Here is a 26043-nt window from a genome sequence, read left to right on the forward strand (position 1 = left end):
TACCTGACCTGGAATAGTAAGATTTCCTTAGCATTAAATTGCAATACAATTTTCAACACCACAAAAACCCTTCCCTAATTATTTTTGTGCCTCTTCCATCTGGGGGATTGTGACTCATTGCCTGTAGCCAGTGTTTCTCAACTGTTCTCACTTTCCTCAGACTGAGCTAGCAAGTTCTTTCAACTTTTTCACAGGAACATCTACATGTTGTGAGTGAGGCGGAATGGCCTTGGATCACTTTCTGGATTGCAGATACCCTGAGGAAAAGGGAAGAGCAATGGAAGCCATCTGAACACTGCACAGTGCTGGAGAGATAAGAGAAGAGTAGTGATATAAAAGGTTAGCTGGTAAGAGCTGGAGCAGCTCCCCGTGGTGTTGTTCCAGCCCCGGGGGGCCCACCACAGGCAGGGGCTGCTCTGGCTGGCCATGGTGTGGCTCCCTGGGAGTGGGCCCACTCTCGAGAAGGCTTTGCTGGTAAGCTTTATATTGCAGAACCTCCAATGTGTGTAACCGCTAAATTTTTAGCAATTACACGTTTACCTTTTGAACTGCTTTTTACATCCCTAGAGAAGAGTGGCAAAACCAACCAGTTTTGCCCATAAAGTGAGCCATCGCAGACCAGAAAAGGGATGTGTTGATTTAGTATCTGCCAGAAAACTCCTACTAGTGGTGTTCCTGTGGGGCCCTTTTATTTGTATATATTATTTATATAGTAATGCTGCTATACAGAGACATTTATAGTCATATAAGAAAAGAACCATGTCCCAAGGAATTTATACTCATAGCCGGGCATTACAATGACTTCTGTAAGGAAAGGGAGTTCTCTTGTGCTTTATCTAGGGACTCAAAAGTAACTTTCCCATGGCATCAGAGAGAAATTAATAGAACCATTACAATTAAGCTGTAATTCATTCAATTAATATTGTGCATGGAAAGCAGTATTCAACCTCCATCTTACAGTAAATTAATTCAAGTAACAATATAGCTATGACTTGAATCTCCATTCTGAAACTGGGTTACAGAAATCTCCACCCCTTACCCTTATGTATAAAGCATCATTTGATCAAATATGTAAATGCTGTACTATTTAATATTTATGCAGTTTTCTAAAGAACAGCTATCTGTTCCCACTGATGTTAAAGGGACTTTTCCCATCAACTTCAATAGGAGTAGTATCCATACCCACAAATTGCTCTGTAAATACTAAAACATTATAATCATTAGAAGAAAGCATCATTGAATGGGAGAGTAGTCAAACACTATAAAGTACTTGCTAGCTTCAAGAGTATCATTAGTTGTTTTTATAGAGTAAATAAAACCTTTAAGTTCAATCTGTCACCGAAAATTTTAGCTCAGAACAAATATTCAGCTCAACTGCCCTTTCTTAGATTTTGTTCTCTGTAACAACTTTCAGACAACCTATGCTAGTAAGACTGGTACAGGTTGTACCTCTGAAATCCAGGATTCTCTGGTCTGGCAATATCCACAATCCACTGGATCAGAGCGCCCCAGTGCCTAGGAGTGTGAATTCTGCCCCTGGGAAGCCCCACTCAGGCAATTGAGAAACGGAGCCAGAGGCTGGGAAGCTCTGTCCCCAGGGAGTCCCATTCAGGTTAGGCAGCAGCAGAACCAGTGAGCTCCATCTCTAGTGGGGATCCCCAGTTGAGCCAGGGTGAAACAGGGCTGTGGCAGCTGGAGAGTTCTGTACCCAGGGAGCCATGGCCAGAGCAGTAGTGAGACCAGTAAATGGCAAAAGTGGGGCAGCCGGCAAGACCCATTACCGGGGATCCCCAGGTGAGCGTGGCAGAAGTGGGGCAGCCAGCAGGTCCCGTCCCCAGCAGACATCCCTAGTGCAGTGGGGGAGAAGCAGGGCCATGATGGCTGGAGAGCTCCATCCTCGAGAGCCCCAGCGGGCTGGCACTCAAGTCCAAGCTCTGCTGTCTGGTGCCCAGTGGCAGTGGGGACAGAGTGGAGCCAACTGCAGGGATGGGGAGCGTCCTGGGAGGCCAGTGGCAAGGGACCTTCCCATATCCAGCAAATACCTTCATTTGAGACAGGTTAGGTCCCGAGGGTGCCAGATAAGGGAGGTCCAACCTTTATCTCCCTTCCCTCAGGAAATGGTACTTCAAATAATGTCCCCAAAATACTAGCAGGAGATCCATAGCAAATGCTGATATGACTCAAAAAGATTTAAAAGTTGATCTTAGCAGCCTTCTGTTAAGATACATTATATATTGCCTCCCCCACTCAGCAGAATCCCACAATATGGCACGAAAGATTTGTATGTCTAAAAATAGCTACATACACACATTTTCAAGAAGACTGAGCCATGTTTTAAATCTTCCCAACCGCAGTTTCAGCTAGAAGTGCTTCCACAGCACTATCACAGGTCTCTGAAAAAGAGTTTAGAATCTTTTTCCTTTTAAAAAAAATCACATCCCGGACACTTTAGAAATAATGTTTATTGATTTCTGAGTTAACACTGCTATAAATTAAGTGATGTAATAGACAGAATTATTGTACTATAAACCTGTCTTTCAGAAGCTTAACTACATATTGAAAAAGAGCAGATTGTGGATTAATATAAAAATAGGCTAGATCAGTGCTGTTATTTGGGAGATGGGTATGTAGAAATTCTTATGTGGCAGAATGGACATATAACTGGATGGTTACCACAGCCACATGCTACATACCAAATAACAACCCTTATGTTCCAGGACATTAGAACCCTTCCAATATCAGTGTAAAGAAATATTACAAAACAGACTAATTTCCATTATTCATTATTATCTCTTTATGTATATAAAAAAGTTTTTCCTGCCGGGTGAAATAATGATGTCATCACGTTCTCATGCTCTCTGGTCGCAAACGCGAAAGCAACTGAGAGAGGAGGGGTTGGCAAGAGTAGTGAGCACAGGGTGAAGCCTGTTAGTTATGTATTAATTATTTATTAATTATTATGATAATGGCAGCATCCAGATGTCTCAAACAATATTGGAACTCAATTGCATTGGTGCTGCACAACATTAAGAAGATAGTCCTTGCCTCAAAGAACTTAAAGCTTGTGACCTCACCCATACTTCACCACTGCTCTGCACCAGGTCTCACCCACTCTGCCCAGTATCTGGGACAATGTTCCCTCTGATCTTTTCCATGTACGGATTTTTTTGATCCATGTGGGGAATAATTTTTATGTGCCCTGAGGTATGTGCAAATGTAACCCACCAAGAAAAACACAAACCTAGCTGTGGGTGCTCTGCTAATCAGCTAGGTAGCACTGGAGTGTCTCCCAACTGGCCGCACAAGTGCACAGCTTACAAAGAACATGCATCTGAGACTGCCCTGATAGAGCATGTGGAAGAGAAACAGCAGAAAACACTACCAGTTCTAGTTCTATTATCATGAACATCAATATTTGGCATCTTTATTTTAAGGGTTATGCAAAGTAGATCTTTAACTTAAAGTTGTAGGATAGCAAAGGTTTTTTACTAGAACATTGCACAGAGAACAGTGATTTCCCATATTTAAAAATTTATTATAGAGTTTGAAAAATTGTGAAAGCATACTACAGGGGAAATATATTTTGAAGGAAAAGGTTTCTTTAGAAATCACTAATCATAAGTTAGTCTGCGAGGTTTATTTTTTCTGCAGAGCTTTGAAAGAGGGGCCCAGCAATTTTGTGAGAGCACCAGAATAATAAAGGGAGAAACATAGAATTGTAAGACATGTTTCAGTCTTAAGGATCTCAAAATATTGAAAAATGTCTGGAAGGGAAACACTGATGGAAGAAGATCTAAACTAAGAGTAGAAGAGTAACAATGGAATAGGGATGTGAACGGGTAACCGGTTACCCAGCAAACATACCCTTAATGGGTGATGCATACCAGGTAACAGTTAACAGTTATATGGGAGCACTCCCACCCATGGCCCACTGTGGAAAAGAGATGCCAGCTCCCTTCTGCCCCGTGGGAAGCTGCTGACTCACAAGCCCATACAGCCTGGAAGCCAGCACCCTCCCCCCCATACCTCAACTGCCACTTCCAGTCTTCGTGGTTTGAGAGCCAGCAGCCCAGAATGGGGCTGGACACAGTCGAGCTGGAGTGGCCCCTACAGGGCCACTCCAACCCAGCTGTGGTGGGCGGGAAAGAGCAGTTCCAGCCCAGCAGGTTAAACTTAATGTTTAACTGGTTTACTAATTAAATGGGACTTTATACCCCTACCATGGAGTTACATGAATTAAATGTGCTTTTTTTTGGCAATCTTTTGTAATGACTGTGGACACCACAAAGCCTGAATGTTAACACTGTGGTGACAGCAGCTGGTACACCAAATTAGATTCTGGAATGCTGAGAAAAAGGCCACACACAAGGGAATTTGTCATATAGCCACATGTTCTTTTGCTGCTTGTTCCATTGGTAGGAAGGAATGCCTAGCACACTGCTGTTTTAGTGTATTTTCTGATGGGAAATAGACAGGATAACAGCAGACAGACCTGGCCATCTTTTTAATAATAAAAAAATCAAGAAATTCCATAATCCCCCAACTACCTTCATATTCATAAGTCAGTTCTAAGATTTTTAGACCATTTCTGTGGATCTTCAAATCATCAAAGCTGTTTGTTCCAGTTTTATAGGAAAGTTTTTCAACTGTTGAGTCTCCTTCTGCAACAGGGCAAACTGATCCTTAGATGTTTGATTCTACATTCCATCATTACTAAACATTGATTACGCATTAATACATAAACTCTCTTGTGCTTATGACTGTGTTTCTCAAGGGATGGTCAGGGTTTATTATAATACCATACTCTTAAAACAAAAAAACCCTACTTACTAGTAACATACTTGCTACTGATTGCTATTAGCACACTTATTCATCAAAATATTTTTGTTTGCTTTAAAATGGGGATGGGGTTAAAGAGACCTCCACATGGCAAACAAAATAAGCCACATTATCTCTTCAACAAAAATATTCTTCTGGAGTTTAGAACAAATATTTCCAATTTTAATGAATAAGCAATTTCTAAATATTTGCTTATCATCAAAAGGGTGTTCAGAGGCCTATGTGAAATTAATGATCTACTGTTTAAATCACAAAATCTATTACCAATTGACACTCTCTGTAAGAGAGCTCAATTAATAAATAGACATGGAATGTGAACTGCTCTATTTGTCCCAATATGCAGTCCTTCTAGAGCAAAGTTCCTTCTATTTTTTTCCACCCATGTGCAGAATAATTTGTGTTATGTGCAGATGTACGCCACCAGTAGAAATACAAACTTCTGGCTGTGGGTACTCTGCTAATCAGCTGGGAAGCATTTGAATCTTTTCTGGGTGGCCACCCAAGCGCTCAGCTTACAGGGAACACTACTCCAGAGTAAGTTTGAGGCATGTTGCCAGAACAGATGAAAAAACTTGCACTACAGATGCTCATTTCTTTTCTATTCTGTGTGATAACGACTTCAACCTCGATGAATGTAATTCTGAAACCTGTTCATGAGTGCTACATTTAATTAATTTGAAAAAACAAAATACAAAGGAGACATGGATAATCAGGGACATATGAATACCTTCATTCAAGTTGCTTTGTTTAAATGTGATATTATTTGAATAGAGCCACTTTTATTTTAAAGTTCAAATGGCTGAATTATTAGCATTTTAAAACTGGGCATATACAGTAAACTGGGCATATACAATAAACCTTTTAAAACACTTTTTATTGTATGGAACTCTACTTAATTTATAGGGGGAAGGAGAACAGAAATCAGTTCATGAAATTTCAGGTGAATGCACCATTATTCTGTGAAGTTTTTGCTATTGCCAGACCAAAGCTTTCAAAATTAAGCATCTAAGTTTAGATAACTAAAGCTTGGAGCCTTAGCACCTCCCAAAAATCAGATAACTTTTACTTAGGTGCCCAATTTTCAGCACTTAGATTTGAAAAAATTGTCTATAAGTCTTTAGGAGTTTTATATCCAGTAATAACTTTAAGTTAAGATTGCAGAGGAACTCTGAAGAGAAAGACTATGCATACCAAGAAACATTACAGATAAACAGAAGCTCAAGCAGTCTCAACTATGGAAATTAGCAATGAAGGAGATGTGAATACATACTGCACTATCTCCACAGTATACAGTGCATTAAAATAACATTAATTCTGCCCCATATTCTCACCCTCCTATCAACATATGGGCTAAAATGTGTCTTAGCCTATAAGAAAAGTTAAATTAATTCAATAAAGGGGACCAAATTGCATTTAAGTTAGAAGTCTTTGTGGGTCTGATTATAAATTTTGGCTATATGTTACCGGTTCAGGGCAATTGCAGCCATATTTCCCCTCAGTGGTTCTGCCAGGTCACCAATTCTCAGGCTTTCAAACTTCCCTGCCATTACGTTTCTCATGTGGAGTCCTCTGTTTTACTTTTTGTCAGATATTTTCAGGCCACAAAATTTTTCTATCTTTAGAGTCTTATTTCTGCAAGACAGGTTGAAGTACCTCTGCTTGCTTTTTCTTCAGAAACTTAACTGTGTGAATGACCTCAGATACCATAGACCATTTTTTCCAGCATGCTGACTATATTTAAGATAAAAAGCATTACAGAGACGACACATAAAAAACAAAATAATCTAAATGTCTGCTATAAGCTAACCAAAGACCACCCCCCAACTCCAACATGGCCTCTAGCAGAAGCAGTCAACACTCCACACAAGGTATATGGTGGATTTGTGGATTTTAAGTTTTATCACAGCTTCAGATCAGAACACGCTGTCTCATGGAGCCTCAGTAAGCTCAATTTTCCCTGTCCTTTCGTAAGGACTTGGGTTCTTTGTGGACCAGTGGTCCTGTTCTTTTACTCAGTTGCAAAGAAGACTTTGATCCTGTTTTAAGTTAGGCTATTTATTTTTTTAAATTGCTGATTTCTGGAGAATTTTGTTTGAAATATTAAATGCAAATTTTACTAAGGGATGGTTTTACGGGGGCTAACAATGGGAGTAATTATAGTAGCATCTCCTTCCTCCTAGAGGAGGTTCCATACAATTCCACAATAACACATGAATAATTGCAATTTCCATACAATAAATCCCAGTGGTATTAGCATGATTCAATAAAGTTAAACTTCATTCAGAAGAGTTTATTTTAATTCCATGAAGTTTTGTTCAGAATAGCAAGACATTGTTATTTATTCCATCATTCTCAAGCCTTAGAAGATCTGCTTTCCACAAAGATAAAGGGTAGCATGTGATCTTTATTTAGCAAATTAGTCAAAACAATAGTAAAAAATAAAATTGTCAGGCATCTAGAAGAACATAATTTGCTGGACAAAAGTTAACATGGTTTCTGTAAAGGGAAATCATGTCTTACTAATCTATTAGAGTTCTTTGAAGGGGTTAACAAACATGCAGACAAGGGGGATCCAGTAGATACAGTATACTTAGATTTTCAGAAAGCCTTTGACAAGGTCCCTCACCAAAGGCTCTGTGTAAATTACATTGTCACAGGATAAGAGAGAAGGTCCTTTCATGGATTGAGAACTGGTTAAAAGACAGGAAACAAAGGGTAGAAATAAATGGTAAATTTTCAGAAGGGTAACTAGTGGTGTCCCCCAAGGGTCCGTCCTGGGACCAATCCTGTTCAACTTATTCATAAATAATCTGAAGAAAGGGGTAAGCAGTGAGGTGGTAAAGTTTGCGGATGATACTAAACTATTTAAGATAGTCAAGACAGAAGCAGACTGTGAAGAACTTCAAAAAGATCTCACTAAACTGAGTGATTGGGCAACAAAATAGCAAGTGAAATTGAATGTGGATAAGTGTAAAGTAATGCACATTGGAAAAAATAACCCCAACTATACTTATAGTATGATGGGGGCTAATTTGGCTACGACAAATCAGGAAAGAGATCTTGGCGTTATCGTGGATAGTTCTCTGAAAACTTCCACACAGTGTGTAGCGGCGGTCAAAAAGGCAAATAGGATGCTAGGAATTATTAAGAAAGGGATAGAAAGTAAGACAGAATATCTTACTGGCTTTGTATAAAACTATGGTACGCCCATATCTTGAATACTGTGTACAGATATGGTCTCCTCACCTCGAAAAAGATATTTTGGCCTTGGAAAGGGTTCAGAAAAAGGCAATTAAAATGATTAGGGGTTTGGAACGGGTCCCATATGAAGAAAGGCTAAAGAGACTGGGACTTTTCAGTTTAGAAAAGAGGAGACTGAGGGGGGATATGATAGAGGTATACAAATCATGAGTGGTGTGGAGAGGGTGAATAAAGAAAAGTTATTTATTAGTTCCCATAACAGAAGAACTAGAGGACAACAAATGAAATTAATGGGTAGCAGGTTTAAAACTAATAAAAGAAAGTTCTTCACACAGCTCATAGTCAACCCGTGGAACTCCTTGCCAGAGGAGGCTGTGAAGGCTAGGACTATAACAGAGTTTAAAGAGAAGCTAGATACATTCATGGAGGTTAGGTCCATAAAAGGCTATTAGCCAGGGGATAGATATGGTGTCCCTGGCCTCTGTTTGTCAAATTGCTTGATCATTGTCTTTGGTCCACCCTCTCTGGGGCACCTGGCGCTGGCCTCTGTCGGCAGACAGGCTACTGGGCTAGATAGACCTTTGGTCTGACCCAGTACAGCCATTCTTATGTCCTTATGTTCTTAGCTAAACTTTTAGATATGATTTATTATTAAGTGCCTGTTTGCTGCATTATGCATTGTTCAGTGATTGAAATACCCCTTTATGGCCACTGAGATTTCTACCCTTTATTTAAATTCCTTCTCTGTCCATCTTTTCCCATATCTATCCATTTTCTATATCCTTACGTTTCTCCTCCTCTCCTTCCTCTGAATTTCCCTCCATGTAGTAACTCCCAGCTTCCTAAGCAATAGGGTTCTCTGAGCTGTCTTTAATTTGTCAGTATTTTTCTGGAAATGCAGTACTGGAATGAATGTAATGCAATATTCCAGGTTAGGTCACATCAGAGGCATATGAATATGAGGATTCAGCAATGGACAACCTATGCTAGTGAGTGGGCCACATAAGTGGCCCTCCATCTCAGTGGACTGCAAGAGTCTTGTTACCAAGATGGTCTCCCAGAATAGGGTAGTTTTGCTAACCATGCTTTCATACTTACAATTTGTGGGGTATGCTGATTAAATTGTAGCAGCATTTCGAATGGAAGCAGAGGGAGCACCCAGCTTTTACATGCCCTTGCTTTATATGAATGTCACTTGAGTAATACCGGTAGGAAAAAAACTATGAGGCTAGAAACAAGCACAGTCTGGCAATCCTGTGTGTGGGTAACCGGTTTAGATCGAATAACCAGATAGGACAGAAATAACAAATGTGATACTTTACCACAAAAGGCCATGGTAACGAATTGGCATATATGATAATAAGTTGAGATCAATGATATACTGATCTATAGGAAAAAGACACTTCACCACTTGTAAGGGGAGGGAATACAAATAAGGAGAAAGGGAAACATTCCCTGCTGAATATTCATTAACATAACAACATCAGCATAACATATTATAAAAGTGGTATCCCAGCCTAGGGGTGGTAGGAGAAGGAGATGTAATTCTTGGGAGGTGCCAGAATGAAGGACACTGGTGATGATTGGGAAGGTGATGGTGATGAGGAAGACGATGGATAACACTTTAGGTTGTTCTAGAAGGAATGGTGTGAATATATGGAAATATATTCCATATACATTACCTATCTATCTCATGAAGCTGGGGTGTTTCTGACTGTGCTAAATGAATTAATAAACGATATCTATAAATATTCAAGAGCTCCTATAGCGTTGCAAGTGGGCTTATCAGGGTTCCCAACTGCAAAATAACTTAAATACTGGGCCTGATCCTGGAACAAGTTCCTGTAAACTTTTAAAGTGATAACTGGAAATTCATAAGTAATCTATATAATTAATGCACAATCTAAAGATCAGGCAATGCTCCCATAAATGTAAACAAACTTGTTTGTCTTAGCAACTGGCTGAATAAAAAGTAGTATTGAGTGGACTTGTAGGATCCAAAATTTTGCAGTGTTTTATTTTTTAGTACAGTTACATTCAAATTATTTGCAAGTTACACTCTCACAATAAAGAAACTGAACTACAATATGTGTATGAGGTGAACTGAATACTATTTATATTATCTCTCTTATTTTTACAGTGCAAATATTTGTAACAAAAGTATTATAAGCGAGCACTATAGACTTTGTATGCTATATTGTAAGTGAAAACCAATATATTTGAAAATGTAGAACACATCACAAATAAATGGTATCCAATAATTAACAGCATAATTAAAACTTCAATTAATCATGATTTTTTTAATCCTATGATTAAAAAGTATTACATTTTCTTAATAATTTGAAACCCCTATTGTCAATGTATCTAGCCAAAACTGCACTGGCCTCTTCTACTGAATATCATAGTGTTAAATGAGAGTGTCTTTTGCAGCCATCTATCAGCATGATGGTCTCTCTTTTCTTATCACTGTTTTTTAGGCTTCTTCCTCCACTGAAAATGATTTTCAGATTATTAATTCCCCAGTTGTATTATCTTGCATTTTTAGGTTGATTTTCATTTTACCACCTTCTGCTAATATTTCTAATCTCTCCAGGACCCTGTGTATTATTTCTCAGTCTTTGCTATAGTTACAGTTCCTCCCAAGTTAGCATTATTCATCAATGTCACAGGCATACTGTTTATTCTCTACCCTCTTATCAATAAAGATATTCCATAAAACTGACTTAGAATTAATCCTCATGGTACCTCTCAACTAACTGACTTAGCAATTCATTTAAAAAAATAATGCTAGAAATAAATAAAATGAAGGACAAAGAAATATTCCTCTGCAATAAAATGAAAATCTGCAGATTTCGGATTCCAAAGAATGATGCTATAATTTTGTCAAGGATTGTTGCACATCAGAATGTGGGTCTGGGATTCTGTTGTGGTTTAAACTTAGAAAGAGATTTCAGTTGAGATAGAGCTGAGGAAAGCTTTGTTTGCTTAATGCTCAAGATAAGTTACAATGGAATTATGTTTGGGGACTCTGAGCTCACAGGAAGGAATGGATTTCTAGCATCCACTAATTCTAATAAAGATGAGAAGGAATTATTTCCTGAAATATAAGAACTGGGAGGAAATACTGCTATAAGATACCTGTGAAAACACTCAACAAATTAACACTAAACTTTTAAAGAAATAATCATGTGACGTCTGCACCTCCACTACTGATTTTAACAGAAGCCAAAATTAGAGTTGGCAACAGTTCTGAAAAATCATCAGTAATCCATAAATACTACTTAATTTTCTTGTCATTGCCACATTAAGTCACTTCCAATTTACACAGATCTTACCAGGTGTGCTAAATTGATGTCATTATAAGCCATCAGGAAATACCCACAGAGACTAGTAACAACATTTAGAAGTTTCGTTAAACAGCTGTGTCTTTATAATTGATTTGTATTATTTAAAATGGGAGCAGTTAAAGCAACTTATCGGATGATGTAGAAAAGGGATGACTGCAAATTCCAGGGAGATTTAGTTCAGAAGAAAGCCAATCATTGGAACTTTAGCTTGCAGATTTTAAGATTATTATGAGAGGAAGTGCAATTAAATCATCATAGTTTATCAACTATCATTACAAACCACTATGCAACTTATCAAGCTAATTTATTTATGAGAAATTAACTAGTTGATTTCTGCCTGTTGCAATAAAAAAGCAGGCTAGTCAGTAAAAATATTTCAAGATAATTCCTGCAAGAGAATATGACTTTCCATAATGAATCTAAAGTAACTGAAATTAGTTCAAAGGTTACCGTAACCATGTTCTCCAACATCCTAGTAAATACAGATATATTCTTACGGGCCGGATTCATATCTTGGGTGCTGCTTTCAGATATATGCCTACACACCTTGTAAATCACTGACATTGAATCACATATGTGAAAAGAATAGCAGCAAGATTTTGTAAGGCTCATGGAATACAAGTCCCCAGTATTTTAAAATGGAGTTGAATCCTAAATATATAAAACAAATTAAGCTGGGTATGCTTTCTATATTATTAGTAGTATACCAACTGCTGAATCAAAAAATATCAAAATCATCCTTAGCTTCAGTTCAAATGGCATTTTGAACCAGCTGTGGTTTGCTCCAATTTTACTGGAATGTTGAATGATATGTATAATTTTATCTGATTTATCTGAGTACCATGAACTTTCTCTGATTGCTGTTCATGGTTCATTGAGAGTTTTTAGCTTGAGCATAACATAAGAACATAAGAACAGCAATACTGGGTCAGACCAAAGGTCCATCTAGCCCAGTCTTTTGTCTTCCGACCGTGGGCAATACCAGGTGCCTGTTGGAAATCATCAAGTGATGCCTCCTCGGTGACCAATTCCAAGACTCTGACAAAGAGAGGCGAGGGACACCATTCCTATCCATTCTGGCTAATAAGCAGGGCTCGACAAATTATGGAAAACCCTACTCGCCACCCCTCTCCCCAAAAAAGTGCTTTTTAATGGCATAAATTCCTAATAAGAATAAGAACAGTAATTACTAATATGTTATTAATAAATATCACCCAAGTTATTAATAAATATCTTATAAACCTTTACCTTTTTTCTCTGCTGCCATGTCTCCTCCCCTTGCTCCATCAGCTCCCCTGGTGCCTGCTGCCCCCCAACCCCTCACCCTCCTCTGCTGTCCTGACTCCTGCCCTTCTCACTGCCCTCAGCCTTCCTGAGACCTTCCCACCTCCACCAGCCCTTCTCTTCCTCCTGTGCCCACTCCTCCAGTAGCCTCACTCTGATCATGTGAGCTACCCCTCCCCATCCCCTCTCCTAACACCTCCCTCTACACACCTGCCCTGCCTCTCTCCTCTGGTGCTGGTCCCTCCCCTGCAGGTGTCTGCCCTTCTGCTTCACCCCCAGAATCTCCTGGCACCTGGACCCTCCTGGTGCCTCCCCCTTCCCTCACTGCCCCTGTCCCCTTTGCCCTCTTTTTCCTTGATGTCCATCCCATCACCACCCTCTGCCCCCGTTCCCCTCATGCTCCTGTGCCCTCACATGCCTTGCTCCATCCCCGCCTTCCTCATGCCCACCCCTTCTTTCAAGCCTTCTCCGAGCACTTCCCTCTCCCCCCTCTAGCCCCCAATGTCCTTACCCTCTCCTCTCCCAGCATCACCCTGTCCCCCCTCCCACTGACACCTCCCCTTCTGCCCTTTTCCTCATTGTCTCAACTTGGCCCCCTGGAATTTGTCTCTCCTGCACCCCTGTCCCTTGGTGCCTTCCCTTTTCTTCTTCTTTTTCTCCTGACCTCCTCCCCTCCCCTCCCCTCAGCACAAGCCCCTTCCCCATATTTTGTCCCTCCCCTTCCCTCCCCACAGCACAGCACAACACAAGCCTCTTCCCCTCCCCTACCTGGCTTCTGCCTTCCACTTTGTGGGGTTGCCAGAGCCTTTTTTAATCCGGCGTTCACTGGCCGTGACGTCAGGATGCCATGTTACGCCAGCGTCCTGGCATCTGCTGGTGTCCCGCCCTCTGGCTCACGCCCCGCCTCCTTGCGCTGGAGCTGCACGCAGGCAGACCGGCGCTGAGAATCACCGCACTTCCCCCTTCCCGGCGGTGCTCTACTCCTCCACCGGCCAGCAGATCGGATGGGGCCGCGCCGCCCGTAGCGCGGGCTTTGGCCAGCCCGTCACAATGGCCCACCGGGCCAGTCTGCCCCTGCACTCGCCAGCTGGTAAAATCTACTAGCCACGGGCAAGCGTATTTGTCGAGCCCTGCTAATAAGTATTGATGGAATTAACCTCTATGAATTTATTCAGTTCTTTTTTGAATCCTGTTAAAGTTGTGGTCTTCCAAACATGCTCTGGCAAGGAGTTCCACAGGTTGACTGTGCATTGTGTGAAGAAATACTTTCTTTTATTTGTTTTAAATCTATCTATTAATTTCATTTGGCGACCTCTAGTTCTTGTGTTATGGTAGGCCTGGGCAAAATACAGCCCACGGGCCGGATTCAGCCTGCAGTCAGCAGGGAACCCCTGGGAGGCTTCCCAGCTTGCTCTGCAGCCCCGCACGCCATGCAGAAATGTGGTTGCAAGGCTCCGTTTCTGTTTTAAAACTGGTGGGGAAGAAGGAAGTTTTAGGAGCTGCCCCACCCCCGGAACATTCCCATTGGCCGGTTTCTGGCAGAAACCAGGCAATGGGAGCTGCTTGTTAGAATAACAGGCAGCTAAGAAGAATCACGTGCCCTCTCCTGGACTCAGTTATTCATGAAGCACATGTCCAGGCAGGCAGGCTGGCTAGGAAACATTTTAAGCTCTGCAGGCAGGCTAGTTTGGCAGCTGACAAGTAAGTCTCTTTGGGTATGTCTACACTACCCCCCTAGTTCGAACTAAGGGGGTAATGTATGCATACCGAACTTGCTAATGAAGCCCGGGATTTGAATTTCCCGGGCTTCATTAGCATAAAGCCGGCGCCGCCATTTTTAAAAGCCGGCTAGTGCGAACCCCGTGCCGCGCGGCTATACGCGGCACGGACTAGATAGTTCGGATTAGGCTTCATAATCCGAACTATCTGTACGCCTCTTGCACCCCAATCTCTTATCCCAAGATCCTTTCTGCACCAAACCTCCATTCCAGATCTCACATCTTCATTAATATCATGGAAGAGTGCGGCCCTCGAACACTTTCCAAAAACTTGGAGTGGCCACCTGTCAAAAATTATTGCCCACCCCTGTGTTATGGGAACAAGTAAATAACTTTTCCTTATTCACTTTCTTCATACCTGTCATGATTTTATTAGACCTCTATCATATCCCCACCCCCTTAGTGTCCTCTTTTCAAAGATGAAAAGTCCCAGTCTTTTTAATCTTCATCTGGGACCCATTCCAAACCCCTAATCATTTTTGTAGCCCTTTTCTAAACCTTTTCCAATGCCAATATATCTTTTTTTGAGATGAGGCAACCATATTTGTACGCAGTATTCAAGATGTGGGTGTACCATGATTTTATACAGAGGCAATAAGATATTCTCTGTCTTATTTTCTATCCTTTTTTAATGATGCCTAATATTCTGTTTGCTTTTTTTTTTTTTTTATTGCCGCTGCACATTGAGCGGATGTTTTCAGAGAACTATCCACAACGACTCCAAGATCGCTCTCTAGAGCAGTGATAGCTAAATTAGTCCCCATCATTTTATATGTGTAGTTGGGATTATTTTTTCCAGTGTGCATTACTTTGCATTTATCAACATTAAAATTCATTTGCCATTTTGTTGCCCAGCCACCTAGTTTTGTGAGATCTATTTGAAGCTTTTCACAGTCTGCTTTGTTCTTAACTAACTTGAGCAATATAGTATCAACAGCAAATTTTGCCACCTCACTGTTTACCCCTCTCACCACATCATTTATGAATATGTTGAATAGGATTGGTCCCAGTACAGACTCCTGTGGGACACCACTAGTTACCTCTCTCCCTTCTGAAAACTTACCAGTTCTTCCTACCCTTTGTTTCCTACTTTTTAGACAGTTATCAATCCATGAGAGGACCTTCCCTCTTATCACATGACAACTTCCTTTACTTAAGAGCCTTTGGTGAGGAATCTTGTTACAGGCTTTCTGGAAATCTAAATACACTATATCTATTGGATCCCCCATGTCCAAATGCTCGTTAACCTCCTCAAAGAATTCTAGTAGATTAGTAAGGCATGATTTCCCTTTACAAAAACCAGGTTGACTTTTCTCCCAACAAATTTATGTTCATCAATGTGTGTGACAATTTTATTCTTTACTATACTTTCAAAATTTGCCCAGTTCTGATGTTAGGCTTACCAGTCTGTAATTTCCAGGATTACCTCTAGATCCTTTTTTAAATATTGGTGTCACTTTAGCTATCTTTCAGTCATTCGATATGGAAGCCAATTTAAAGGATAGGTTCCAAATCACAGTTAACAGTTCCACAATTTCATATCTGAGTTCTTTCAGAACATTTGGGTGAATGCCATCTAGTCCTGGTGACTTGCTATTGTTAAGTTTATCAATTTTTTCCACAGCCTACTCTAGGGATATCTCAGCCTGGGAGAATTCCTCCCATCTGTCACTTAACAAGAACGGCTCAGGGTCTGGAATCTTCCTAAAATCCTCAGCGGTGAAGACTGAAGCAAAGAATTCATTTAGTATCTCCACAATTACGTTATCATCCTTGAGTGCTCCTTTAGCACCTAGATCATCCCATGGCCCTACTGGTTATTTAACAAGCTTCTTGCTTCCAATGTACTTTAAAAAAATTGCTATTACTTTTGAGGTTTTGGTTAGCTGTTCTTCAGATTCCTTTTTGGCCTTCCTAATTATATTTTTACACTTCATTTGACAGAATTTATGCTTCTTTCTATTTTCCTCACTAGAATTTACTTCCACTTTTTAAACAATGCCTTTTTATCTCTCATTGCTTCTTTTACTTGGTTGCTAAGCCACAGTGGCACTTTTTTTGGTTCTCTTACCCTGTTTTTTAATTTGGGTTATACATTTAAGTTGAGCCTCTGTTATAGTGTCTTTGAAAAGTTTCCATGCCACTTGCAGGGATTTTACTTTTGGCACTGTACCTTTTTAATATATGTTTAACGAACCTCCTCATTTTTGCGTAGTTCTCCTTTCTGAAATTAAATGCCACAGCATTAAATGCCATAGGCTGCTGTGGTGTTTTTCCCACCATAGGGATGTTAAATTTAATTATATTATAGTCATTATTTCCAAATGGTCCAGCTAAAGTCACTTCTTAAACCAGATCCTCCACTCTACTTAGGACTAAATCAAGAACTGCCTCTCCTCTTGTGAATTCCAGAACCAGTTGGTCCAACAAGCAGTCATTAAAGGTGTCAAGAACGTTTCTCTCTGCATCCTGTCCTGAGGTGACATGTACCCAGTCAATATGGGAACATCTGAAATCCCCCATTATTATTGAGCTTTTTATTTTTATGGCCTCTCTAATCGCCCTGATTTGGTGAGATAGCAAGTGACTTCTACCAACTGACCTATGTCCCAAACTGGTTAAAGCTACCTCATATGATCAAGTGCCTCAGTTCCCATATATAGGCAGGTACATGTGTGTTCAACCCTCAGATCCAAAAAACACTTTCTTGTAGCCCTAGCTCCTGGTTTGTTCTAAGACTGGTAAGCAATTGGCTTAGTATATTTATTACCAGGGCTCAACAAATAGTGCAATCTACTCACCCATGGCGAGCGGATTGCAACCCTGAAGAGCCGGGCTTGGGCGATCTGCGCATGTGCAGATCGTGGGACAGCACGGCTGGCGAGCAAGGCTCGCTACGGTTCGGCGAGCCCTGTTTATTACTTTCTATAATCCCTTAGTGTATAGACTTATTTATGGTAGTTTCTATATTTGGTTTGGCATACCTATCTCCCAGTTTTAAATGGGGAAAATACGTTTGTACATAAGTGGTAGCTGGCACCAAAAATATATGACAATTTTGGCAACACCACAAACTGCACTAGTTTCTTCCCTTTCACCTCACTCAGCTCTAAAAAGGACCCCCTCCTACACAGACACACCCTAATTCCCTGATGCTTCATTGTTGTTTTTCAATCAGACCAAAGGAAGTTGGATCATGTATTAATGAGTCCCCAGCACTCATTTTCTCTCTGGATTAATCTAAATTTAACATTACTGCACATAGGAATCTGCTATTTCTGGGGCTCTCACTCATAGCTATACACAGAAAGGAGGGACTCAGCAGGATCCTCACCCCATTTCCCAACAAGGTTGCAATTGGAGACTTTGCACCAAATTCATAATAGCTTTGAAGTGGTGCAACCATGCTGAATTCAATGGAATTCCAGTTTTTATCAAGTGGCAAAATCAGCCTTAGGGAGAACATATTTCACAGAAAATTAATTAAAGTATAAAACTATTAAAATGTGTATCCACATTATTAGTGGAATTATTGGTGGGGCTTAGCCCCTAATTGTCAGCAATCCCTGTATCAAACTGATGTCTGAATTGCCTTGAGTCTTCAGCCTGAGGCCCATAGTCTATATTATTCCTGAGAGAGAGTTAAACTAATTCTGTAATTTCTCCATTTCATAGGAAATCAGCTTAGTATTATATTCAGTGAATATTTTGCTGCTATAACTGTCTCTGTTTTGCAAAACGGGTTTCCCTGCTATTTAAATTCATTCTTGATATTGGACCAAGATGTGGTGTATTATTACTAGAGAGGTGCCACACACACAATAGTTTCAGTGAAAAGCACGTTTTACCAGCCAAATGCCTGTTACCACAAGCTTCTGTGTATGTGTGTGTCTCATGCACTCCCATTTTGCATTATGTATCTATGGGCAGTTTTATTTCATCTTTTTCTTTTGGCTTCCATTATTCTAATTTTACATAGTAGGCAGATGTTCTGTCACTGAAACTTCCTTTATTCTCAGAAACATTTGTATTTTGATTTACTCCTCCTATATAGCCATAGATGTGACATGCACAGTACTTTTCACAAAATAGTTTGATTTGTGGCTTTAAGCTACATCCCATGGATAGGAAAGATGTAGAGGTGCAGCAACTAAGAAGGCACATTGCTTATGGAGTGCACACAGCAGAGGCTTCTGCTACACTGTTTTACAGGTTTTAACATGCACTGATTCTACATGCCAGGGCAGCTCTGTTGGAAAGTACAGAGGGTGTAGTAGGGTATGTTCCACTCCTAGTCCTAAGGGGTTGCTAGCACTGTTGCTAGCATTAGAATCTCAGGTCCTTGTGCACTGGGAATGCAAGGACTTAGGCTGATCCTAGTTCACTCAAATATGCATGAGTGAAGTGAAGGTGAATTGCACTGTTCTCGCCCAATGCAGAGCTAGTCAATATCTAGACTTAAATTAGGAGAATATACAATTTGAACCATGATATCCACTGGAGAAGGTCAATTTATCTGCTACTACCAGATTTCATTATTTTCTTATTATATAGTGATTTGCTCATCCTCAGTCTACAAGACACAGGTCAGTCTAAGGGTGTGTCTAGACTACAGAGTTTTGTCGACAAAAGTGGACTTTTGTCGACAAAACTATACCTGCGTCTACACTACTGCTGAGTTCTGTCGACATAATGTCGACAGAACTCAGCAGTTTTGTCGACGCTGGTAAACCTCATTTTACGAGGCATAACACCTTTTGTCGACAGAGTTCTGTCGACAGAAGGTGTTATTGCATGTAGGGTTGTGTCTAGACTACAGGGTTTGGTCGACAAAGCAGCTTGCTTTGTCGACAGAACTGAATGTGTCTAGACGCTCTTTGTCGACAGAAGTTTTGTCGACAGATACTGTTGACAAAACTTCTGTCGACAAAAGCCTGTAGTCTAGACGTACCCTAAGTAATACATTGACTACAGCTACCTAATAACAATAGTTGTATTATGAGAACTCACAGGCAATGCCTAGAAGTGCACAACAAAAAGCATACATGCAATTTCAGTTGGGGTTTCTAGGCTCTGCTGTACTACAAAGAATAATTATAGTTTGTGATTGTGCAAACTCAAATTGCCATGACTGAGCATCTTTTATGAATATGATTCTGTATGGTGTATTATGATAGCATCTAGAGGCCCCCCTCACTGAGCTAGGCACTGTACAAACATAGAGTAAGAGAGAGTCCTTGCCCTGAAGAGCTTACACGTTAATAGACAAGAGAGACAAAAGTCTGGGGTCGAGGTGGAGAGGAGGAAGCAAACAGTATTATCCTAAGTCTACAGTGGGGAACTGAGACATGGAGGTTCTCCAATAATATAGACACTTAATAGCATGTCCAATGTCATACAGGAGGCTGGTTGCAAAACCCGTAACTGAATCCAGACCTCCCGAGTCCTTACCACAAGTTTCATCCTTGTCATACCAAATCTAGACCATTTTCTAGAAAACAACTACTGGATTCTTGAGAATATACCATAATTGCACTGGAATACTAATACTAATTCTCATGACTTTTAAAATCATTTTAAAGATAGGCAGTTTGATCACCTTTAGTAGAGGATAATAAAACAAGTCACAAGTATTTTATTGAGTACTTTTTCTTTTAAAACATGGACATCATTAATACTGACTTTTAAACTCATTAGTCAGCCGTAACAAATAATTTGACTGACAAACTAACTTTGTCCTTCAATTTTACAAATTATTAGTTTATTTTAAATTGAACGTTACACTTTGGTCTTCTTGATAACGTAATTAGTGAATCACTGCACAATAGACACAAAACCTCTTATATTTTAATAGGTGACTCTAATGTCAACTATTCGCTTGGTAAATAAATTCCATAGTATAAAAGAATAGTAATATCTAACCTGTTGTGTAATGGTGTCCCAAGGCCCCTCCAGTAGACGAGCCTGGTAGCATTCATGAACACCTTCCCAAATTTCGTTCAGAGTTAAAGGTCTTCCATCTGTAAAAAGACACATGCGATACTCTATGATCCTGTATTAAATATGTAGATTGCTTCATGTAAAACCTGAAAAATATTGATAATTTGATCATCAAAACAAATAATTTGACAATCAAATCAAAAAAATAAAACTGGTCAAATTCTGTGTCAGTAATTCCCAAGTAGCACAGCTCAAACAGTGTATGCATTTAAAAGTAGCCCTAAAGTCTCTGCTGCTCAATTTCCCTACATGTAAAATGGACAGAATAATTTTGCTAACACACTATAAGGGAGCTGCAACACTATCTTATGTTTTATACAGTTGAACTCCTTGGACAAATGATAAAAATGCAAAATATTTTTATCATCAAATATTTTACAAATAAAAATAAATCATGACTGAGAAACAAAATTCTATCTATAGCCAAAAAGTTCATGCTTTTTAGTGTTCTACAGATTCCCCCCCCCCATATTCGTACATTATTTACTGTTATGAGCTAGATATTACCCGTAGTGTTAAAATAGAATTATTACAGAAGATTAGTGTCAACCACTTCAAAAACAAGCATGTCAGTATTTTGTCTCAATATTTGTTTTTGACAAATAGCAACAGAATATTTTGATTTATTTCCAATAAGCAGCTTCATCTTGGCATTTATCAGGTGTCAGAAAACCATTTTCCTCTAATAAATAGAGCTAATCTATTGAGATTTTCATGTCTGTAAAATGCACAGGATTTATTCATCCAATTAACAGTTGAGTGTCATGTTTAGGTACAAGTTAAAAACCTGCTACGTAGAGCCTCCGTTTTATCTTATTTTCTATAGAAAACTGTGGAAAGTTATGTCCTGACATAAGCAACGTACTTCAGTAGCATCAAAACATGTGACAAATTAAGCATTCAGTGAGCTAACAATATCCAATAACTATACTTTGAAACATGTGTCTGTGTTGTGATGACAGATAATTAGTCAATTAATCATCATGGTCAACAGTTGACATTAAGGAGAAGTTTGTTAATTTATGCTTCTTAAATCTGTTGTAACTTTGGAAGAATTAATGTCTTCTCTTAAATCACATCCTCTAGGCATCTAGTATAAGGCTACATGGCAACTTATTTTCCTCATTTTTCAGACAAATTGAAGGCACAAATTCAAAATTTAGGACAGTGATTCTCAAAGTGTGGGTTGGGACCCAGATCACAGGGAAAGTTTAGAGTTTCTGGAACCCAGGGCCAAAGCCAAAGCCTCTCTGTCCAAAGAGTGTGGATGGCAGGGCTCAAGTTACAAGCCACCTGCCTGGGACTGAATCTACTGGGCTACAACTTTGGTCCCCTCTTGCCCAGGGTGGCAGAGCTTGGGCAGACTCAACCTTCAGTTCCCCCTTCCTGTGATCAAGTAGTAATTTTTTTGTCAGAAGGGGGTTGTGGTACAATGAAGTTTACAGACTCCTGATCCAGGATATCATAGATTTGTGACATTCTAATGTAAGACTTTAAAACACATCTAGGTTTCTACATTGTACTCCCACCGTGGTAGCTGTGATTTATAACACCTGAGCTCCTTGAGATCCAAAAAAATCACTGAACAGATTACTCTGATTTTAAATGGATTTACTCCACTTTAGTATTATGGAGGCACTGGTTAAATATCCATAGCCAAGAATGAGCTGAGTTTTGAACTTAAAGCGGGAATCCAACCACTTTATGTATAAAAATACAGCATATTCTCCCAAAACTACAGCACTTATTCTTTGAGTTATAGAATGAATTTTCTAAGAAATTGTAAATCCATTATCTTAAATTGAATTAAAATTAATTTTAAAATGTGTCCTTTAAAAATTCAGCAGCAAATGTCAGACATGATTTGGCTCAAAAGATCTCAGTGATGAAAAAAATAGACTCTTCAAACTTCCCACATAATTAACTCACTGAAGTCTTGTGAACAGACTACATCTGAAGAATATTTTGTAGGATTAATGGTCATACTTTGTCATTATTCTACCTAACTGAAAGTTTTTTCTTTAGCAGAAACTAAAGAATAACATTCTACTTCAGAGAATTCCAACCAAGAAATGTAGTCTTTCAAATGGTTGCCATCTCCTATTGCTGGAACTGAAGCCAGAGGCTGCCCTTGGGCTCAGATGGCCACTTCCTCCATTAACCTTCACTTACTGTATTCCTCTCTACCTACTGACAGCATACAGGGCCACTGTCTTCCCCAGTTCATCTGAATTGCCACTGGGAACATTAGGAGGCAGCTCTTTTGAAAGTGAACATCTAAACAGAGGGAAGCCTATGGCTTCACTCCCTGATAAAAGGAGATAGTGGACATGTGGAAATAAAAACTTGCAATAATGAAGAATAATGTAAAAATTACCACGAATTCTAAATTTTTATTTTCAAAAACTGAGTTTATTCTGGACAACAAACACTAAAATACCTTAATCATAAATATATAGGGTGTTTCATAACTTCTCTACAGGGCAGCATGGTTTCAATAACCAACCCGTGCATTTCTGTACTTTAGTATATTTTGATTTACATTTAACCTTAACTCTAAATTTCCTGCATTGTTTGTAACAATTACACTATCTCGAACATATTTTATTCTAAATTACTCTTACCTTTAACTCCATTTTAATGTAGTTTGTCTGGGAACTGATAAAGATGGCATAGCTGCAGCTAGCCATTATTTTCCCCTTAAGCTGCTACCCTGCTCTTCAAGTTCTCTAGACCCTATGACTGACAACAATCAAACATTTAGCAACCTTACCACAAATTCCTGCAGCCCAGCTAGATCTCACACAGTCAACTAGGCAGCAGCAGTAGCCTGTAACTGTTGCTGATAACTACAAGGGACAGTGTGACAGCTTTATCTCTTCTGTCCCCATGCCTCATGCTGAATCGGAGCAGGGAAGGTGCAGCCATAAAAAGGAGATGATGGCAGCTGGAGCAGCAGGTACAGGAAAGTGGAGGGGAGAGAAGGTGAAGACCCCATTTCTGGCCTCAGGCTCATCCAGCATACATTCACCTTCCCACCCTGCCACTGCAGACACATTTTGTGCAGCTCCACTGCCTTTGGTTTGAGCAGAGTATGTTGACTACAAGTGGAAATCTGTAGTTTATTTTGGTTCATAATCTGGAGCACCTGAGAGTTACTGCTAAAGAAGCACTAACCAATACATCCACAATAGGGGAGACTCTGAATACAGACTTTGACACTTACACAAAGAATGATGGGAAAGCTATTTTGAGAAATACCCAAACAGGAAATGTTTGATTTAGCACAGTCTAAAAGAGGAAGGGGGGAAGAGGTGGGAATGAGGAACTCCTGAATATTACTCATTATTGCCACTAATTCATGGACAAATCAATTTACCAGACTAGGTAAGTGAATCTAGATAGACACAAGCAGCAGCAATTGGTATCAAGCTTCTTTTAAAAAAAAAAGATAGAGGCCTTATTAATCAGAGCCTCACATCTTCACATTTTACTTCTCTATAAAATGGGTATAATCAAATTTTGTTGAGAATTGGGATTATACGTTCCAAAACGCCAAGACTCAGGAACACCCAGAAAGCAATAGAGAGCCCCCCTTCTTGGCACTGAACGTTTGGAAACAAGACAATGTAAGCACTGTGCAGTTCCAACTGCTACAACTTCTTCCTTTCTACAGAAAAGTTGCTGCAGGTGTAAAAATCTTGGCTCCATTCCCAGAGAGCTGTACTGGGGTTCTCCCAAGTTTCTGTCATGTATTTTTTTCCTTGTAGTTTAGTTAATTAAGGGTTTTAATTTATTACACTTCTAATTAAAGTTTTGTTTTCTTGTTTGGCTTAGTTTGACCTCACACTTGGCACCAGAAGCATCATGGCTAAGTTGTCTCTCAGAGAGCCAGAGAACAAGACCCTGTTCGTGGAACCGATGTGTGTTGTCTCAGGAGGCTCACTACCCTGAGTGGTATTCAGTGCCCTGAGTATTTACACTCCAGCCCCAAAGCCAGCACCAAGCTTAAATTGCTGCAAAGGCAGTTTAGGTTGGACATTAGGAAAAACTTGCCTAGGGAGACTGTACAATCCCCATCATTAGGGGTTTTTAAGAGTAGGTTAGACAAACACCTGTTCGGGTGGTCTAGATAATACTTAGTCCTGCCTTGAGTGGAGACGGTGTCGGAGGGAATCAGCTTTTAAGAGGCAGCAAGGGGGGAGAGGAAGCGTTTAGCTGAGTAATGACTCGACTATCCAAGAAGCCTATGCTTACTGGTAGTCGACCAGTCATTTACATCCCTACTAGGCATTACATTTAGTCATTATTTGCAGATGATGTTTTTTGTCCTCACTAAGGCATAAAGGTACATTGACCTCAAATGCTACAAAAAGTCTAGATCGCTTCCCTAAATATTTTTATTCTGTGCAAATGCACCTTCAAAGTCCTTCTGATGTGGAATTTAATTTGGATGAGGAAGAGATTTCAGGAAGAATTCCAAGAGACAGTTTCAGATAGGTATAAAATTTGTATGAAGATACTGAACAACTTTGACTCCATGGAACACACTGAAGGGAGGCCTTATTAATGCCTGCAGCTCATTCATATGTGAGTTAAAGCCAGACAAAGATGTTGCCACTGACCATAAGGCACTCAAAGTTGCCATCTGAGAATAGTGGAGGATTTAAGTGGAAAAGTACCAGCAGCAATTTCTTGGGAGCCTTTTTTCCTTACAGGTGTATCTAGAGACTGACTGGCTAACTCACTTCTAGATGGAATTTTATACAACAGGAGAAATGAAGGATTTAATGTTCTAGAACAGTTTTTTTTAATAGTCTGCCTAATAAGGTGCTGACTTGGGTGTGCTGGCACCAGTCATTTTTATAACACAATGTGAGGAAGTGTTCTTGAATATTGTAAAAGCTGTTTAGTTTGGTTGAACAGAAAAATTAAAATTTCCTAGGCTGGCCTACAGATCTAATCATATCTTAAAACATTGCAGTGTGGAATCTGAGTTTAGGATTCCAGTTTATCCTTTGCTGTGTGAGCATAATGATCAAAGTCCGTGGGTTACATCTCACATCTATCTCTTGCAACCCACCCTCATCAATGTAAAGGGAGATACAAACAGGCTTGAATGGAAACCATGCACAGCCCAACTACTCCAGAGAATCCTAGCAATGCAGGATATGTGAAATGTACTATATCAAAAAAGGGAGAAATGAAAGATCCTGGGGAACCACAGATGAGAGAGAATAATTTTCTAACAATGATTCTAACACAAGGAATTTCCTAAATATTTCCAACACAGAGACAGAGAGAGAGAGAGAGAGAGAGAGAACTCCACCCACCACCTAATCTATATGCAATAACAACAATTTACACAGTGCCGCTGATGTATGTCTCAGTGTGGGGTGTTCTCCCACCTACTCAGCAAATGGAAGAACTGAACAATAGTGACTGTCAGAAGAAAAAGGGGCAAAGGGTTACTGAGGAAAGAATAGTAACATTGTGATGAAAAGGCAAAAATATCAGAACATTTCCTGGGCTTGTTTTCAGGTGAGCGCAAGGCAAAGCAAAACAGAACGCTTACTCAGATGTCTGACATACAT

At 39.8% G+C, this 26043-nt stretch overlaps 1 protein-coding gene across 3 annotated transcripts in view; it reads right to left on the reverse strand.

Moving 5' to 3' along the window:
* Positions 1-26043, reverse strand: part of ATG10 (autophagy related 10) — a 201478-nt gene that overhangs the window by 23233 nt on the left and 152202 nt on the right. For all 3 annotated transcript variants that reach the window (XM_089779325.1, XM_075932201.2, XM_075932200.2), the window contains exon 5: positions 20372-20469. In XM_089779325.1, the coding sequence (XP_089635451.1) occupies positions 20372-20469 (98 nt within the window). The remainder of the gene's footprint in view (positions 1-20371; positions 20470-26043) is intronic.

This window comes from Pelodiscus sinensis, chromosome 6 (genome assembly GCF_052426305.1).
Source record: "Pelodiscus sinensis isolate ZL-2025 chromosome 6, ASM5242630v1, whole genome shotgun sequence".
Classification (NCBI taxonomy): Eukaryota; Metazoa; Chordata; order Testudines; family Trionychidae; genus Pelodiscus; species Pelodiscus sinensis.